Genomic DNA, 21,255 nt, shown 5'->3' with positions numbered 1-21,255 from the left:
CACTTCAGTCGTGTCCGACTCTGTGCGACCCCAGAGACAGCAGCCCACCAGGCTCCCCCGTCCCTGGGATTCTCCAGGCAAGAACACTGGAGTGGGTTACCATTTCCTTCTCCAATGCATGAAAGTAAAAAGTGAAAGTGAAGTCGCTCAGTCGTGTCTGACTCTTCGCGACCCCATGGACTGCAGCCCACCAGGCTCAGGCTTGTACAGCTAAAATTTAAAACCTGCTTTTACATCTCCAATATCTGCTTCTCCTCTCAACTTTTTAGCATAGCTTCAGCATTTCCCAAAATATTAACAGTGATAATTTATTGGTAACTTGACCTCCTAGTGTATACCATTCTTGCCATTTAAAAAAAAAATAAAATAGGGACATTGGTGCACACACACACACATATAACACAAAACTGGTAAACAATAGTTGCAACGATCCTCTCATTTCAGTTTATTAGTTTTCACAGTAAGCCCCTACATATGAACAAGTTCCACTCTGAGAGTGTGTTCCTTAAGTCCAGCTTCTTTAAGTCCAACAAAGTTAGCTTAGGTGCCCAGCTAACACAGTCAGCTATATAGTACTGTACTGTAATAGGTTTATAATAGTTTTCACACAAATAACACTTATGAAACAAACACAAAGAAATAAAACATTTTTCATCTGAAAGTACAGTATCTTGAAAAGCACAGTAGTACAGGACAACAGGGGCTGGAATCGAGTGAACAGGCAAGAGTTACTGACTAGAGAGGAAGGGGAGGTGGGAGATGGTAGAGCTGAAGGGGCATCAGCAACAGGAGACAGGGCAAGCTGCGATTTCATACCTGCAGTTAATGGTACAGGTTCTGGTTCCTTGCTGGATTCAATTCTGTCTACCTTCGTGAAAGAACAATCCAGTAATGTCTGAGTGGTAGCTCTTTTTTTCTCATCATAGATGCCACAGTAGCACTGGGTTACATTCTGAATGGCTGCTGCAACCTTCATGTTCCATCCTACATTCGGGTCCCGTGCCTCGAAACCTAGCAGTGCCTCCTCAAACAGAGCTAACTTACATGATTAGGGGAAAACACACACTTACGTCTCCAAACGTTCACAACTTGAAGGTTCATATATAGAGACTTACAGTAGCATGAACTGAGTGAAGTCACTCAGTCGTGTCCAACTCTTTGCGACCCCATGGACTGTAGCCTACCAGGCTCCTCTGTCCATGGGATTTTCCAGGCAAGAGTACTGGAGTGGATTGCCATTTCCTTCTCCAATGAATGAACTGAACAAGTATAGTAATGCAGACTAGCGGAGAAAAAGGTATATTTCAGGTCCCTGAAATGTGACAGGGACAATCAGAAACAGCATTAGAAAGCAGAGCTCATGCTCAACATTGGCAGGCAGAAGGAACAGGACAAAAATAAAAGTGAAGCTGTCACAGAAAAGCTAGCTTTCTACTAAGTTAGGTATTGGGAGACTGTTAAGTCACATATTAGCAGTCTCACCAGTAAGGTGACCACATCTGCGATCAGAATTTTCAACAATAAAATTATTTACATGTGTATAATATAGTACAAATATTTTTCTAACCTTTAATTTCCCAAGCATGTTCATTCACATCTGACTGACTGACAGTATGTAATATTATTTTGCAATAGGTCAGTTAGGACATCTGTGTTATCCCAGTTATACAAAAACAGATACAAAATGGTGTTGGGACTTCCTTGCCTGAAATTACTAAGCATGTGTGCATATATTTTAAAAACCTCTTTATTTCCATTCTGCCCCTTTGGCTGAACTTTATTAATACAATATCTGCCCTTCTCTTGTATCCCCCTCTTCTGTGGAAGGCATCACTATCCAGTCACCCAAACCAAATATCCTTTGTCATCTCCCGGCCAGTAGTCATCAATGTTAACAAGACATCTTCCTAAATTTCTGGGATTGATTTCTTCCCCATTAGAGTTCCTTTTTGCAAGTCCACTTCTTCCTCATAAGTCTGACAGGTGAGCTCTTAATTGCTCTGCCACAGTTTTCTCTTCTTCAGTCAGTGGTAACAACTAGAAAACAAATGACAAAATCTGTATTTCAGAAAAGCTTAAAAGAACAAGGTCCTACTATATAGCACAGGGAACTATATTTGGTATCCTGTGGTAAATCATGGAAAAGAATATGAAAAAAAAGAATATATATAGATGTATAACTGAATCACTTTGCTGTACAGCAAAAATTACCATATTATAAATCAACTATACTTCAATAAGATAAATTTTTTAAAAGTTAAATAAATCTTTAAAGGCTGTTATACTAATTTCTGCTTTGTAACACCAGTAAATGTTTCCACAAGTTCACACTAGGTATATAATGACAAATTTATAAAGGCAAGGAAAAAATACATATGTACATACAAGTTACTTTGATATTTGAGTTTCCAAGGAACTCACAATTAAATTGAAGAAAGAAGACAAAGAAATCAAACAATTTAAGGACTTTAACAGAACCAAAGAAGTCACATCTGAATATATTCAAAAAGTATTTTGAAAAAGAAGTGTAAAAAAAAAGAGTCTGGAAGTTTCTTCAGAAGTAGAGACTTGGGTTAAATTTTGAAGGATAATCAAGATGCTTTTATCTGCAAGTAACAGAGACGCGTGTGAAAATGGATAAATAAGATGTATTATCACTGCACAATAAGTACATAAGAAGGGCAGCTTTCAGGGCTGGTTTATGAAGCAGCTCAACAATGTAAGGACTCACGTTTTTTCCATCTAACAGCTCTGATATCCTTTATTCTCAGGCTGACAGCAAAGTGGCTCCAGGTATCACATCTATACACAATGTTTAGAACAAGTAAAGCTTTCTCTTCCCAGGGGTCTCTCAACAGTGAGGAAACTCTTTCCAATTTCCTATTTCCAGACTCCCCCTCCTCACATATCATTTGGGTTACAAACCCATTCCTGACCCAATATTAGTTAAAGGAAAATCCGTTCCCTTGCCAATCAGGCACATCCCTGAAGCTAAGGATAGTGCCACTTTTACCTCAGGCATGAGTCTGTGAGACTCAGTAATCTCTTACACAGGAAGGGAGAACATGCTGAGAAAACAACCAGTGAACCAAATCCACAAAAGCGGGTAAGAGCAGCAAAACCAAACGGGAGAAGAGAAGCTGAAGGGAAGTTGGAAGTGGCTTTCACAGAGCACCCACAAATAGGCTAGCTGAAACAAAGAGTTAATGAGGAAATAACAGGAGGTAGGACTTGAAGAATCACTCACAATGTTACAAATCTGCCTAATTATATAGGTCATCTCTAGAGAGACTGTCAAATCGGAACACCTCATACCCACAGAATCAGAATCTCCAGCGCAAGGCTGTCCAATAGACCTTTCTGTGATCCTGGGTATATTCTGTATCTGCACTGAAGAAGGACTGTATTAATTTAATTACTTTTAATTTTAATTCATTAATATATAGCCACATGTTGCTATTGGAGACTCCACCTGGTTTGGCTCCTCAAGCCAACCATTTGCCCAAAATGTTCACAGGGCTAAAACAAAAACACTTACTGCAACTCAAATAGTGACAAAATTTCCCTCTTCTATCTGAAAAACAGGAAATAATATTATTCTGGCAAGACTTTGTTCTCCATGATTCCATGTTTCTCTTTGTGATCTCTGAAATTCAAGAGATTTCAGACCATCTGTTTAATAAAACTTCAAAGAGTTTTTCCAGGAATTAACTATTCTAACATACATAGACATTTTTCTTCTTTAATACAAATGTTTCAGAGCTTTGATGGAATAACATACATTCTATCTTTAATGCCTTTTGAATTTTCTATTTATTGCTATATTTTTGTTTGGTGGGGGGACTGTTTTGCTATTTTCTATTTGGAACAAATTTGGTCCTTTTTTTTTTTTTTTTGATAGTCACCTTTACAACTAACTATATTTAAACGTCAGTGTCTTAATGGCGACTAAAAAGATCAGGAAATTAATATGTATTCCCTACCATCCACCTCCTTTTCTGTGTTCATCTCCGTATTTATTATTATCAAGTTTTTTTATTTTTTAGTATTATCAATTCAAATATATATTTTCTACCCTTTCAAATGAGAAACCACTCACCTTGATAAAAATCATAGCAAGATAATAACAGAACCGTTTTACTTTCTGTTTGCATTCTGTTGTTTATAAACAATGGACCATTTGCTCTAAGTAGACATCCCTTTCTTATTCTTCATGTTCCCCAAATAATTGTAAAAGCCCATTCGGTTACTCTAGAAATTTTCAGGATCCTCAGCTGAAAATCCTTTGGCTTTCTTAAATATTCTGACAGTTCTGACCCTATGTCTAATATACCTCTTTTATACATGAAATTCCTTTACATGTTCTTTAAACTCTGGGCTCATAGAACTATTTGAGCCATATAATTATGGTTATATAACTCTTTATAGATGTTCTTCCCTTTTCTTCCACATTTCAATCATAAAAATTTTCTCTGAACTTTCTACTATTAATACTATCTCATTTTTAAACTAGTAGGCCCAAGACAAACCATATCCAACATTTTCCAGCTTGGCTATCATTGATTCTAAAACATGACCTCCTTTACCTTTAGCCATTTCTCCTCTTTTTTTTTTTTATGTGGATCATTTTTTTTAAGACTTTATTGAATTTGTTACAGTATTGTTTCTGTTTTATGTTTTGGTTTTTTGGCTGAGAAGCCAAGAGGCACATGAGATCTTAACTCCCCAACCAGGAACTGAACCTGCAGCCCCTGTACTGGAAGTGAAGAGTCTTAACCACTGGACTGCCAGGAAGTCTCCATTTCTCCTTTTTGTTATTATCTGATCCAAAATGAAAAAGTTCCCTTAGCTTTCTACCTTTGATATAATTATTGCTCATTTCAGATAACTAAATGAAAACCTTTACAGATATTCAAATGATTTGACATCCCTGGCTGAGAAGGTAAAGAATCTGCCTGCAGTGTAGGAGAATGGTTGATTCCTGGGTTGGGAAAATCCCCTGGAGAAGGAAATGGGAACCCACCCCAGTTCTTACCTGAAGAATTCCATGGACAGAGGAGCCTAGCAGGCTATCATCCATGGGGTTGCAAAGAGTTGGACACAACCGAGTGACTAATATACGTCAATATTATTACTACTTTTCTGTACCACTTTTTTTAATCTCAGAAATATGCCATTTATTTATTGTATCCAATGAAGATGATTTTTAGTAAGTATTCAAAAAATCATTTTTCTCTTTGTTCAGTCACCCAAATTTACCATGCTTCAATTAATTCATGGATTTCTATACATACATGTTGATGTGTACATTCAGAACTACACTTAATCTCTCTTCAAGATTTGTTTCCTGGGAACAAATTTACAGACTTCTATTGTCAAGTTCTGATCATATACAATGAAGAATATGTGACTTGGTTTTATTTATAAAAGGTTATCACACACATACTTCCTTTTTTCATTTTATTAATTAGCAGGTGACGAAACACCACCCATACTGTTTAAATGCCTGCTCTCTATTCCCTCTGTGCCCCTTTTCACTGCCCTCCTCTCTTGCACTATTCATTTCTCCATGACAGATACATTTATGACCTCATTTTATGATTTTAACCAGGCACTGTTCTCTTTTCTTCCATTGGTAATACAAAGAATTCTTCATCTAATCAACCTTTGAGAGTTACAAAGCCCATAATTCAAATATATTAAGCCATAATTTAGTTCAGACTTGGCAAATAAATACCACGTATGCTGTCCCATCAACACTCCACAGCAGATAACTTTTTGGCCACGCCCAGACACGGCTCCTTAAACAGCATTCTAAGCAGTTATTACCAGTTAACTGCCTGGAGTAAGCACCAGAAATTAAAACCTATTGGACATTTTTTGTCCAGATAATTAAATTCAACTCTATGATTTCATCTGCATTAAGCTATCTTTTCTTTCAAAAGCCCCCAACTTTTGCTTAATAGTAAATGAAAATGCTGCCAATCTCTTCAATTGGCTGTTCAAGATCTTAGTGCCTAGGTTAACAGCTCATATTCTTTTTCCTACTCTAACATATGTGTAGTTTTATACATCAGTGACAGAGGCTCACAATTAGAAAGATTCTTATACTAGATGAGAAGAGGCTGGAGAATGAAGGACCAGGGATGAAGGTTAGGCCTACCCAAGCTAATCATCCCAACTGAAGAAAAGGAGAATGAAAAAACAGTCACTGGTTTAGATGCTTTCTAGATTTCTCAGTCTCATTAGTTCTTATAGGAACCAGCAGAACTGGTAGATACAATAAGTGTTAGCAAGTTTTTTCTTCTGCTGTTGCTACATAATCCAAGAAAGCATGCCCCTTCACTAACCATGTCAATTCCACGTGCTCATTTTAAAATAAAAGGAGATAAGAGATCTTGTACTTCAGGGAATCAAGAAAATCTCATTCTTTATCAATAGTTCACACTGCTGAATTTCAAAATGAGAGTTACTGGGGATTTATCTTTCAATGAAAAATTCAGAATTAAAATTCTACAAATGCAGCCAATCAAAAGAAAGCATTACCTCCAGGTCTGTTTCCTTCTGCAGTTCCTGTATCAAGGTCATAGTCTTATTGAAAGTAGCACAAATGCGGCTCTTAGTCTCCTTCTGCTCCACAGCAATTGGTTTAAAGCGAACATGCAAAGTTTGATATCGAGACTTTATTGCTGACAATTCCTTTAAAAGTGTAACTGGATTTTTCTACATTAGGAAAAAAATTAATATATATTAAATCTGGAAAGGAAAAGAAAAAGCTTCTTTTAATAATTAAAATGTATACAACACATACTACCATCCATTTAATAGAACACTATAAAAAATTATGCAACTATGTGACAGAATGGAAGGAGGGGAAGAAAGAAGTATAAGACCTAGATACTATTCTCAAGGAATTTAAAGCCTAAGTACAGAAATAACCCTTCTCAAACACACACAAAATAGCAATATTAAACAGCAGATGTTACATTAGATACATAATATTTGATGTATAGTTCATAATAATTACATAGTACTTCTAAGATACAATCCTAAATGTTATTCAAAAGGTCTTGAAGGAACTATTTTGATTTGTTCTTATAGAAAAGACAACTTGAAACAACTTATAAAATTCTTAAATACACTGTCATGAGGCTAAAGTATGTATGAGTACCAATTCAAGGCGTACCTCACTAAACAAAATGCATACCAACTCAAGCAACTGTATTTATAAATTATACTAGTTTTTAAAATTAATTTTCAGTGTAAATAACCACTATTCCATAAAACACATTTCAACTGTGACAGTTCAAAAGTGACATTTCTGCCACTTAATGATTCTTCTCATTCCTTCGTGGTTCTTTAGCAAACTCTCCAATACCAAACTTTCTCCATTCCTACCAGTACCCATCCACTCATTCTTGGCAGAATATCTCACCCCAACTACTTTACTGAGAAGACAGAAAACACTGGGGAGTTTCTATTCCTGCCTTTTCACCTGAAAATGAAAACATCTACTCTGATCCTTACTCAGCTCCTAACACTACTACTATTATTGTCTCCTCCCCAAATCCTCCAGAACCTTAACATCCCTATATTTCAATAACCTTTTCATATCTCCCTTTATACAGACTTCAACTGTACATAGATTGTCTCTACACTGAGGGGAAAATAACTCCTCTTGACTCTTGTTTGAAAACCACTGTCATTTTTCTCACTCCATTTGGCACCAACTTTCTGGGTCCTATAATAATATACTTCCTCAGTTTAATAGCCCATAGACTAATCCTTTGCCAAATTATTTTAGACAATCAAAAAGTCAGACCTGTCCTATAAATTTTTTAAATGTTTTATTTTCTGTTGGGGTATAGCCAATTAACAATGTTGTGATAATTTCAGGTGAACAGTCATACATGTATCTATTCTCCCCCCAAACGCCCCCCACCCATCCAGGCTGACACATAACGCTAAGCAGAGTTTCATGTACCATATAGTAGGTCCTTTTTGGATATGCATTTTAAACATAGCAGTGTACACAAGTCCATTCCAAACTCCCTAACTATCCCTTCCGCCCATCCTTCCCCTTGGCAACCATAAGTTTGTTCTCTAAGTCTGTGTATCTGTTTAAGTTTTGTAAATAAATTCACTTATATCATGTCTTTTTAGATTCCATAGATAGGGGATGTCATCGGATGATTCTTCTCTGACTTACTTCCCTCAATACGACAATCTCTAGGTCCATCCATGTTGCTGCAAATAGCATTATTTCATTCTTCTTGATGGCCGAATAATATTCTATTGTATATATGTACCATATCTTCTTTATGCATTCCTCTGTCCATGGGCATTTTGGTTGCTTCTGTCTTGACTACTGTAAACAGTGCTGCAATGAACCCTGGGGTGCATGTATCCTTTTGGATTATGTTTTTCTCTGGACATATGCCCAGGAGTGGGATTGCAGGGTCATATGGGAGATCTATTCTTAGTTTATTAAGGAACCTCCATACTGTTCTCCATAGTGACTGTACCAATTTACATTCCCACCAATAGTTAGGAGGGTTACCTTCTTTCCACACCCTATAACAATCAAAAAGTCAGACTTGCCCTGTAATTTTGATATCCCTCTTTGTGACTCTCCTTATTTCCTTCCTATTCTAATCTTAAAATGAACGCTTGATTTGCACAGAACTATACCATCTTGATTATTGTCTCACTATTCAAATATTTCCTTTGTGGACCCTACCTTATGGCTACAGGCAGAGGCTCAGTTCATGGCCCTCTACTCCTTTCTTCCTTGGAGATTTTTTGCTAAGCTTTTGATGGAAATGATAAATAAAGATAATTCTAACAGGAATGAATCAGAACAAAAGATCTAATTTAAAAATTGCTAATTCTACAAATAGTGATCAAGACTACAGCATGAACAGTAGAAGTAGGAAAAGGACAGAAAAGAGATATTATTAAAGAAAAGTGAAGAAAACTTAGTAGTACGTTTGATAGGGGCAAAGAAATAACAGATGACACCAAATGTGTAGTCTGGAAAATTGTGTATATGAGGTAACTAGAATAGTAAAGTTCATAGAGACAGAAGGTAGAATGGTTGTTGCCAGGGGTTGGGAAGAGGGGGAAATGAGGAGTTATTATTTAATAGATGCAGTTTCAATTTGGAAAGATGAAATCAAGTTCTGGAGATGGATGGTGGTGATAGCTGCACAATGCTATAAATGTACTAAAACCACAGAACTGCACACTTTAAAATGGAAAAAATGAGGAATTTTATCTTACATATTTTACAACTTTTAAAAAAAAAACCAAAAAACTGAGAATGTGTAACAGTACAACTGCTTTGGATAACAATGTAGTAGTTCCTCAAAATATTAAACATAGGGTTACCATGTGCCCAGGGATTCCACTTTTAGGTATATACCCAAGTGAAATGAAAGCAAACATCCATACAAAAACTTGTACATGAATGCTTATGGGAATATGATCATAACAGCCAAAAGGAAACAACCGAACTATTAACTGATCAAATAAATAAGAAAATGTGGTATGGCCATACAATGAAATATTATTCAGCAGTAAAAAGGAATGAAGTATTGATTCATGCTACAACCAGGATGAACCTTTAAAACATGCTAAGTGATATTCAGAAAAGATGAAAACTCTAATTTGAAAAGATACATGCACCCCAATGTTCACAGCAGCACTATTTACAATAGTCAAGACATGGAGGCAACTTAAATGTCCATCAGTAGATGATACAGATGTGGTATATAAGGGAGAAAAGACAGTCTCTTTAGCAAGTGGTGTTGGGAAAGCTGGACAGCTGCATGTAAATCAATGAACTTAGAACACTCCCTCACACCATACATAAAAATAAACTCAAAATGGCTTAAAGACTTAAATATAAGACACGACACGATAAAACTCCTAGAATTAGCTCCACATCACTAATTATTAGAGAAATGCAAACCATTCTCTGCCATAAATCATACCACTGTTTCCTTAGGTCAGTCTCCCTGCTGCTGCTGCTAAGTTGCTTCAGTCATGTCCGACTGTGTGACCCCATAGACGGCAGCCCACCAGGCTACGCCGTCCCTGGGATTCTCCAGGCAAGAACACTGGAGTGGGTTGCCATTTCCTTCTCCAGTGCATTAAAGTGAAAGTGAAGTCGCTCAGTCGTGCCCGACTCTTAGTGACCCCATGGACTGCAGCCTACCAGGCTCCTTCGTCCATGGGATTTTCCAGGCAGGAGTACTGGAGTGGGTTCCCATTGCCTTCTCCAAGGTCAGTCTCCCAAGGCAGTGGAAATAAAAGCAAAAATAAACAAATGGCACCTACTCAAACTTATTAGCTTTTGTACAGCAAAGGAAATCATAAACAAAACAAAAAGACATTCTATAGGATGGGAGAAAATATTTGCAAACAATGGGACCAACAAGGGCTTAATTATTGCCAAGATACATAAACAACTCATACAACTCAATATCAAACGAAAACCCAGTCAAAAAATAGGCAGAAGACTTAAATAAACATTTCTCCAAAGAAGACATACAGATGGCCAAGGGCCACATGAAAAGATGCTCCACATCACTAATTATTAGAGAAATGCAAATCAAAACTACAACGAGGTATCACCTCACACTGGTCAGAATGGCCATCATTAAAAAGTCTATAAATAATAAATGCTGGAGAGGATGTGGAGAGAAAAGACCCTCCTACAGTGTTCATAGGAATGTAAATTGGTGTAGCCACTATGGAGAACAGTACGGAAGTTCCTCAAAGAACTAAAAATAGAGTTACTATATAATCCAGCAATCCCACTCCTAGGCATATATCTGGAGAAAACTCCAATTTGAAAAGATAAATGCACCCCAATATTCACTGACTATTTATAATAGCCAAGACATAAAAGCAACCTAAATGTCCATCCACAGATGAATGGATAAAAATGTGGTATATGTATACAATGGACTACCACTCATCTATAAAACAGAATGAAATAATGCCATCTGCAGCAACATGGATGCATCTATAGATTTTCACACAAAGTGAAGTCAGAAAGACAAACATCATACAATATCACTTACATGTGGAATCTTAAAGAAAAACAATACAAATGAAGTTATTTACAAAACAGAAACAGACTCACAGATGTGGAAAGTCAGTTTATGCTTACCAAAGGCGAAATGGGGTGAGAGAGGGATAAACTGGGAATCTGGGATTAACAGATACATACTATTATGTATGTATTATGTATTCAACAGTATGTGAACCGTGAACTTCCAGATGTTCAAGCTGGATTTAGAAAAGGCAGAGGAATCAGAGATCAAAACCGTCAGATCATCGAAAAAGCAAGAGAGTTCCAGGAAAACATCTACTTCTGCTTTACTTACTATGCCAAAGCCTTTGACTGTGTGGATCACAACAAACTGTGCAAAATTCTTACAGAGCTGGGAATACCAGACCACCTTACCTGCCTCCTGGGAAATCTGTATGCAGGTCAAGAAGCAACAGTTAGAACCAGACATGGAACAGACTGGTTCCAAATCGGAAAAGGAGTACTTCATGGCTGTATATTGTCACCCTGCTTATTTAACTTACATGCAGAGTACATCATGAGAAATGCTGGGCTGGATGAAGCACAAGCTGGAGTCAAGATAGCAGGCAGAAATATCAATAACCTCAGATATGCAGGTGACACCACCCTTATGGCAGAAAATGAAGAACTAAAGAGCCTCTTGACAAAAATGAAAGAGGAGAGTGAAAAAGTTGGCTTAAAACATTCAAAAAACTAAAATCATGGCATCCGGTGCCATCACTTCATGGCAAATAGATGGGGAAACAATGGAAACAGTAAAAGATTTTATTTTGGGGGGCTCCAAAATCACTGCAGATGGTGACTGCAGGCACAAAATTAAAAGACGCTTGCTCCTTGAAAGAAAAGCTATGACCAACCTAGACAGCGTATTAAATAGCAGAGACATCACTTTGCTGACAAAGTCCGTCTAGTCAAAGCTATGGTTTTTCCAGTAGTCACGTACGGATGTGAGAGTTGGACTATAAAGAAAGCTGAACGCCAAAGAATTGATGTTTTTGAACTGTGGCGTTGGAGAAGACTCTTGAGAGTCCCTTGGACTGCAAGATCAAACCAGTCAATCTTTAAGGAAATCAGTCCTGAATATTCATTGAAAGGGACTGATTGATGCTCAGGCTGAAACTCCAGTACTGTGATCACCTGATGTGAAGAACTGACTCACTGGATAAGACCCTGATGCTGGAAAAAATAGAAGGCAGGAGGAGGAAAAGGAGATGACAGAAGATGAGGTGGTTGGATGGCATCATTGATTACAGAAGATGAGGTGGTTGGATGGCATCATTGACTCTATGGACATGAATTTGAGCTAGTTCCAGGAGCTGGTGATGGACAGGGAAGCCTGGCATGCTGCAGTCCATGGGGTCGCAAAGAGTCAGACACGACTGAGCAACTGAACTCACTGACTGACTATTATGTATAAAATAGATAAACAACAGGATCAACTGTATAGCACAGGGAACTATACTCGGTATCTTGTAATAACCTATAAAGAAAAGAATTTGAAAAATATATACACACAGAGACACATATTTTTGTGTGTATATATATGTGTGTATGTATAACTGAATCACTTTGCTCTCCATCTGAAAAACTGTAAATCAACTATATTTCAATTTTTTAAAATAATGCTAAACCAGATATAAAAGGCCACATATTGTGTGATTCCATTTATATGAAATGTTCAGAGAGCAAATCTGTAGAGTATAGAGACAGGAAGTAGATTAGTAGTTGCTAGAAGCTGGCCAGGGGAGGGGGAAGTGGTTGTTAATGGAGAGAAACAGCTAATAGGTATGGGTTTCTTTTTGAGGTTATGAAAATACTCAAATATTTATTGTGATGATGGCCATACAATATACTAAACTGCTAAAAATTACAATAAACTAAACATACTAAAAACCACTAAATTATCTACTTTAAAAGAGTGAATTCTGTGGTATGTGAATTATAGCTCAGTAAAGCTGTTTTTTTTTTTTTTTTAAGTTGTAGAAGAATAAAACAACTGGAAATGTGATAAAAATGAGAGATAGAAGGTGGGAGAAACGTGGAAGCCCCACACAAAATGTATTCCAGATAGTACTTGAAATATACTGACTCAGATGAGTGCTTTGGCCAATTACTTGGGGTACCACTTGACCAGAATGGGTTGGTTTTCTTCAGTAAGAGCGAAAAGAGGGAAGGACAAAGTCAAGTCAGTTAAGGAGGTAGAATAGTTAAAACTATACTCCTATACAATCCTGGCATTCCATTATTTCATGTAAGTGGTAAAAACTGAACATTCACAGTGCTTTCCCAATTTTATTTAAAATCTTATTTTAATTTGAAAGTTTACACAATTCCCCCGAAATTTTAATTGTATAATTTTTTCAAGAAACAGTAAAATATGATATTTCTTATCTGCCAGCAAGTGCTGTAAGAGAAAAAAAGAGTACCATAAAGTGATAAATTAATGTTTTACATGCTAAATTAATGTTAACAGACAAGGCTTAAAAATTGCTTTATCTCTATAGGCATGTGTACATGTACTATGACTTATAAACAGTATTTTTAATCAATCTAAACTTAGAATAACTAAGTACATAATTTTATACAAACAGTCCATGTAACAAATTTAATAGTGTATCATCATCTTCCTCAGAGAATATCATGACTGCTGGGATTTCTCCCCTTAGTTAACCACTGCCCTAAAGGTATCTATATTCTTTCACAATTTCAGAGGCTTCCACAGTTGTTTACACATCTAGACTCAATAATTCTTGTTTACAGGTTAAAAATAAAAGAGGAGCCACAAATTTCCTTTACTATGAGTATAATCTCTCCAATATTCTGTGACCAAACTTCCAACTTAAAAGGATTCTAAGAATGTAATCCTATAACAGTATAACGTAACTGTTATACTCTACTAGAAATACTATCAGAAAATCTTTTTAATAAAATATTCTGTTAAAAAGATATTTCTTTTGCAGATTACCTTGCCTGCTGAATCAGGATAATTAGTCTTGATTTCATATTCCAGCCTGTACTGAATGTAGTCCAGATCAGAGTCAGCTTTCTGGAACTAAAGATCAGCACAGATCATTAGTTCAGGAACCAAAAGACATTTCCCAAAACATGATACTATAGCTATTCTTTCTTTTCTCTTTATATTTTTAATATTATATATACTAATTTTGAAAATAGGAAAATAGTAAAGTATATTAAACTTCCATCATCTAGAATACCCATGCTCTATTAAGAACTAACAATGGCTTCAGGAATTACCACCACACTCATCAATTAGGCAGTTTTTCTACCTCTGGAAGGATATGTGGTTTCAAGTTAAAGCACAGAACAAATTTAGTTTTAGGGATGCTCAAGCTGTTAACACAATTTACAACCCTATTAACCAAAGAACTATAAATATGTGCCACACAGGCCAAAACTAGAAGGCTTAAAGGGCCATAAATTATACAAGAAAAGCTACATACGATATAATAATGGCACAGCAGGCCAAATAACCACAATTTATTTAACCTGGGTACTAGCCTGGAACCTTGATCTGCAATAAACTTCTAAGGGAGAAAAAGGGGGAAAACTGCCATAGGCTGTAAAATACATGTGTGTTCACATGGAAAAGTCGGGAAGCATATATCCCATTGCTAAAAGTGGTTTATCTCTGAATGTGACATAGTCTCCAAATTATTCTTAATTTGGGGGAATTCTACATCTTTTATAAGATCTTAAAGCATGTACTGCCTTGAATTTATCAGGGAAACAACCGTGGTCCTTTGAGTTTACTCTGAAAGGTAAAACGTGATTTCCTCAGGGAAGTTCTCCCGTTCCTAGCCCACAGCTGAGGAGACTGCTTCAGGGAGACAGGGAGACCTTTCTGTCCACTTAAGCTCTGGACTAAAGATTGCTTCTTGAAAATGTGAAGCCTTAATGGGAAGGCTAAAACCAACAAAAAGTAATTCTCAGATCTAATGAGAAGTGCTATACAGATACTTTTATTATACAAAAAGTAAACCAAGGGTTCTACTTGGGAATGTAGAGTAAGAAAAAAAGGTTCTCAGAAGTTAAAATGCTTCAAAAGTCAGAAGCTTTCATTATTGAACAAAGTTCAGAAAGAGATAAACTAAATCTTCCATCACTAATAATTTCTCATCATTGGCCTAAATTTGATCGGAAAACTTTTCAATTAATAACATTCTCTTTTTACAACCAAAAACTTTTAGGGTAGAAATAGAAGGGAAAAAAGTCAGTTTTTGTTTTAAAAAATTTCCCAGGAATCAGTCTGATTTGCATTAACATCAAGGAGTTGCTGAGTCAGAAAAACAAATGTATTAGTTCTTTGCCTAAAAAGTATTTAAAATGTTTTCCAAAAGTGGAGGCATTTCATTTGTCTTATACACTTGTTACATTAGCTGCCATGATTAAATCTATCAATAATTAGACTTCTTTAAGCATACTGTTACTATATATGTATTAATATATGTAAATAAATTCCTGTTGGTGTAATTTCCCATATTAAAATATGCTCAAGAATTAACTTTTCCTTCACATGTGGATGGAGAGTAGGGGGAGGAAGTGGGAGGAGGACAAATCAATTAAGCAAAGGCTCTAAGCACTGAAGACCTGATCTAATTGCTGCAATAGACCACAGTTCTGTAGCTTTATGTATAATTTGAGGTCTTATACAACATTCTAAAGCATAACTTTAATAAAAGTTTTTTTAACTGTTTTAAACTAACCTAATAGTTACTACAAAATTCTTAGGATTATGGGATTTGTTACTCCAGGGCTACCTTAAAATAGAATCTCTATTCTAGGAGCCCTTAACCTGATATTCTTAAGCCTGTATGTTTTTCAACTTGACAGTTTAGCTCTGCTTAAATTTAACTGGCATAATCCCATAGTCCATTTTACAAAGTCTTCTCCTCAAGAGTGGTTTCAGCTATGGCTTCATATAATGCCTGGGGGTCCACAAGGCACTAAAAACCACCAAATAGTACCAAAAAGAAGTGTTCCTTCTTTTAAGTAATTTATATTTTAATAAGATACCAAAGAGTATGCTTCCAATCAACGGCATGATGGAGCCAGCTAAATTTTTAGGAATTCTTGTAAGCCAAGTGTTAAACAAGAGCATCACTAAAAATTAAATTATTAAATCTACAATTAAATTATTGAAAAAAAAATATACACAAACCCCACAATTTCCTAGTTTTACTGTATTTCACTCATCTGTGCTCTTGAGGCCTATCGTATCTATACAGTAGGAATATATCACATGCTACTACGCATGTCTTTCCAGCTCCATATTCTGTGACATCACGCTGGTAACCTGAAATCAGATAGGGTGGAAAATACACAACAGGAAAACTGGCAAATGCTAAAATTCAGGACTCCCCACTTTCACACAAGTGCTGCATTTATATGTACATCACTGCTTCCAAAAAGTCTTTAAATTTTTTTTCCATTTCCCCTTTAAGTAATATGCCCGTACTTCTATTTGGAAACTATTTCAGAGAACAAACAGAATTTTAAACAGATTTTTAAATACAGAGGGTGCAGGGAATAGGGGGTCATTGTTTAACATAGGCAGAGTTTGTTTAACAATGATGAAGCTCTGGAGAGGGATGGTGGCAATGGCTGCATAACGAGAATGTACATAAGGCTGCTGAGTTCTATTTTGAGTCCACATTTTAAGTGGTTAAAATGGTAAATTTTATGTTATATGTATTGAACCACAATTTTAAAACTTTTGTTTTGGTTTTTGGTCGCGCTTTATGGCACGTGGATGTGGGGTCTTCCTAGACCAGGGATAGAACCAGTGCCCCCTGCAGTGGAAGCGTGGACCTTCACCACTGGACTACCAGCTAAGTCCAAAACCTCTTTTTAAAATATAGGAAAAACAATGGTTTGAGAGTAGAATGTTACCCTCCTTGAAGAACTGAAGAGAATATTTTGTGATAATACCTAGGGGAAGTATTTACTTATCAGCAAGTCAGTGGACTATGGCTGGTGAAGTGAAAGTCGCTCAGTTGTGTCCAACTCTTTGCAATCCCATGGACTATACAGTCCATGAAATTCTCTAGGCCACAATACTGGAGTGGGTACCCTTTCCCTTCTCCAGGGAATCTTCCCAACCCAGAGATCAAACCCAGGTCTCCTGCCTTGCAGGCAGATTCTTTACCAGCTGAGCCACAAGGAAAGCCCGGGCTATAGATTAAGCGGGGACAAAAAAGGAAAAAGTATGTAATGCAATGTTGAGAAACAGAAAAACAGTGAAGATTCTCTCATCTGAACCCTTCATTTTATAAACAAAGAAAACAGTCTAAGTGACTTCCCTCTACATCTATTTTCATTACTTTTTGTTTTTATGTAGTTAGACCAAAGTTACACATGACATCAAAGCCAAAGAGAATCACATAGATGGGGGAAATGGAAAGACTACCCAACATTAAATGGAAAGTTGGGTTTTTTGTTTTAAATCTGCACTTAGTCCATTAAAAAAAAATCTCTAAATACAACCTGCTAGTATGGTACTGAAAAAAAGAAAATAAGAGGATTGAGATACGTGGCAGAAATTCTAGCCCTGGTCTCATTAACAGTTATGTGGTCTCCAGTATCTTCTGTCGCTTTGAGTCTCTCCTATTAAATGAGAGAGTTGGAAATCTACTCCCTTCCAACAATAAAATTCTATTATTTCATTATACTACAATAAAACAAGGTTTATCAAAATGTTAAAATTAAGAAAAGTGTTTCTTCTAATATATAAAAATTAGACATTTTAGTTTCAGATTTTAATGTCTGTATTAAAAACTAGCTACGAAAACAACTGTTGCTTCAGTTTCAGCTACATTGTTTCTGCAACCTGCCCATTGTTCTTCCCAAACACCAAAACCCTATAAGCAATATTGCACTACTCAGAGCTATTTACACAGCAGAGACAATATCGATAGGGTTCTAGGATCTGGTAATAAACAGGAAAATTTTCAGTTACACTGTAGGAAATTTACTAACCAATTATGACAGCCTCCAAAACTCATTAGTGTCTGATTAACAGAACAAAATGATATTGCTGAACTTCATTCACAACCCTCCTCAATTATAAATTAGATTCTGGGAAACCTTGAAAAACAGTGTAGTTGCTATTTAATTAGTTTTAGCTATCTGCCTTATTTTTAGGCATATTAGAATATTTAAAATAAAACATGAATTTTTTTTAAAGCCCAAGACATTCATATTTCATATTCACAGTTTTCCTCTAACTCAGTAATAAAAATAAATGGAAAAAGTTTTATATCAATCCCAAAAGTGGTAAATAAAAATAGGCAATTTAGCTGGGAAAAGTCCATGGAAATCAATGAGCCCCAAAGACAACCAAATTACATCCTGACAACTGGATATCCTTGGAAACAGACTGTGATTGTACAGAAGAAACCATACGAACAAGTAAAAGAACAATTTAGGAAATAATTTAAAGAGCATGCCCTGTATTTCACAAGTATATAACATTCTGTAGTACTGGTTTTTATGTCCAGCTTAAGGCTTTAGTTAAAAGGCACACTATATTACATACCACTAAAATATTTGACAGCAGGATATAATTGCAGTACAGTTTAAAAAATATTTCCTCTTTACAAACAACCCACAGATTCCCACTGCCACAATAATGCTCCCTTTCAGAAGGACCAGCTCCAAACACATCCTCTTGTGAGAAAGCCTGTCTCAACAGCATCAAAACACAGGAAAACGAAGGGTCTTGCCTATGATGAGAGGAGTTGGTAGAGGTATATTCTGGACTCAGCAGCTAAGCTTAGAAATACATTTTCCTTAGACACGTTTTAAGGGAGAATTAGGTATCTTATTACTCCTAGATCTAGGTTAGCTGTATTATCAACCAAAGAACCTACTTAAAGCACGCTTTTCCTTACATTCTCCTCTCTCCAACAGATTTAGAAACTTTTATCTACTTTCATTTTTCTTTTCATGGCTGAGGCTTCTCGTTTCATGTCTTATACTACAATCATTTGTTTGCATGGCAGTGTCCCCATTTTGATTTCAAGTCTCTTGCTGGCAAGACCCTTGTCTTTCCACTTTTATATCCCGAGTTTTTAACATACAGACCAATGTTCAATGACAAAAGGGAACAGATTAAAGTTCACTCACTTGAAAGAATAGCCAGGGAATCCAACCACCCTCTAAAGCCTGTTTTAAGAAGAAATATTTCAAGCTCTTAACAAGTTGAGAGCCACCTCTAATGTCTACACAATCACAATTGTTTTCTTGTCTATTTCTGCTAGAGAGCTATTATCCAGTCTCTTCCAGACAGAACAAACACATGTCTATGCTTGTCTGAAACAGAGAAGCAGCAATATGCACAAGCACCCAGTTACAGACATGTTGTTTCAGGCAAATAACAATATCAAAGCAGAAGAAAGCATGAAGTTTCAGGTGCATCAGTTCCTAACCTGCAGGCTTTTATGAGACAATTATGAGGGTAGTACACATAAGGCTGATTTTATCAGTTAAAGTAGTCTACTGAACTGTTTTTTAAAGTTTTCAGGATCTTAGGTTATTTATCTTAACTGTGCTATGGACATATATACTGGACTACAAGGAACAGATTTTCGTAATATATAGAATAAACCTGGTTTAGAAAAAAAACAGTTAAAAATATACCTACAACAGAATCTAGAATATACAACACAGTCTTTTTTTTTTAATTATTTATTGTTTGGCTGTGGTGGGTCTTTTGTTGCTGTACACGGGCTTTCTCTAGTTGAGGCCAGTGGGGACGACCCTTCCTTGCAGGGTGTGGGCTTCTCTTGCTGCAGAGCACAGGCTCTAGGTACACAGGCCTCAGCAGTTGTAGCACGTGGGCTCAGAAGTTGTGGCACACGGGCTTAGCTGCTCCTCGGCATGCGGAATCTTCCCAGACCAGGGCTCAAACCCAAGTCCCCTGTGGATTCTTAAACCACAGGACCACCAAGGAAGCCCCTACAACATAGTCTTGTCTTGGAATTGTCGGGTCTTTCTCTCCTTTTGCATATCTGTCTTCTAATTAAATTACAATGAATATGTATTACATGTATAATAACTATTTTTTTAAGTGTTAACAGTTAGCTCAGTGGTAAAGAATCCGCCTGCCAAGGCAGAAGGTGTAGGGTTGGCTCCCTGGATTAGGAAGATCCCCGGGAGAAAACAGTGGCAACCCACTCCAGTATTCTTGCCTGGAAAATCCGGTGGACAGAGGCGCCTGGCTTACAGTCCTTTTGCAGACACAAAGAGTTGGACACGATGGAGCGACTAAACATGCACGCACTCACATTCTGCATACTGTCATTCTTAAAGATTATTAGTTTCTCAATGCCTGTGAAATTACTTTCAACTCTTAGTTTGATTCTTAACAAAAATTAACACTCTCCATGTGTACATGTATAACTGATTCATTTTGCTGTACAGGGGAAACTAATGCAACATTGTAAATCAATAAATACTCCAATAAAACTTTTAAAAATTTAAATTTTCTCACTGAAACTTCACATTTTACACCGCAGCCACACTGAATTTCACTGCTTTTTTTTTTTTTTTTTTTTGGTAATTTATGTTTTTCAATCACTTTGTTGTTTTACTTTGGCTGCTCTGGGTCTTTCTTGTGGAACAAGGGTTCTAGAGCTTGTGGGCTTCTCTGGTTGCTGTGGGCAGGATGCCTTAGTTGTCCCTCAGTATGTATGATCTTAGTTCCCTGACCAGGGATAGAACCTGCGTCTCCTGCATTGGAAGGCAGATTCTTAACCACTGGTCTGCCTAGAAGTTGCCTCACTGTTATTTTTAAAAATCATTACTCTCTAGCAGCGCCTGGTAAATAGCATGCTCTTCAGTTCAGTTCAGTCGCTCAGTCGTGTCTGACTCTTTGCAACCCCATGGACTGCAGCACGCCAGGCTTCCCTCTCCATCACCAATTCCCGGAGCTTACTCAAACTCATGTCCATCGAGTTGGTGATGTCTTAAATATATATTTATATGTAATATATAGAGAATAATATTGTGTAATGGGTTATAATATTGTTTAATATGTATATATCAAATATTCATGATATACTATCTTCAGAGTATAAAGTCAGAATGTCATCAAATATGACAAAACAGGTACATTCCTAAATTGCAGACCACAG

General features: G+C 36.6%; 1 protein-coding gene across 4 annotated transcripts in view; it reads right to left on the bottom strand.

Moving 5' to 3' along the window:
• Positions 1-634: 634 nt before the first annotated feature.
• Positions 635-21,255, bottom strand: part of SKA2 (spindle and kinetochore associated complex subunit 2) — a 30,809-nt gene continuing 10,188 nt past the window's right edge. Inside the window, exons 2-5 of one of the 4 annotated variants that reach the window (XM_040244196.1) lie at positions 14,067-14,153; positions 6,547-6,723; positions 3,539-3,646; positions 635-2,037 (exon numbers count right to left, since the gene is read on the bottom strand). In XM_040244196.1, the coding sequence (XP_040100130.1) occupies positions 3,545-3,646; positions 6,547-6,723; positions 14,067-14,153 (366 nt within the window). In that variant the 3' untranslated portion in view covers positions 635-2,037; positions 3,539-3,544. The remainder of the gene's footprint in view (positions 2,038-3,538; positions 3,647-6,546; positions 6,724-14,066; positions 14,154-21,255) is intronic. The other 3 variants (XM_040244198.1, XM_040244197.1, XM_040244199.1) reach the window with 3 other exon arrangements.

Source organism: Oryx dammah, unplaced genomic scaffold (assembly GCF_014754425.2).
Source record: "Oryx dammah isolate SB20612 unplaced genomic scaffold, SCBI_Odam_1.1 HiC_scaffold_8, whole genome shotgun sequence".
Classification (NCBI taxonomy): domain Eukaryota; kingdom Metazoa; phylum Chordata; class Mammalia; order Artiodactyla; family Bovidae; genus Oryx; species Oryx dammah.
The sequence above is the reverse complement of the archived record's forward strand: the minus strand, read 5'-3'. Positions and strand labels throughout refer to the sequence as shown.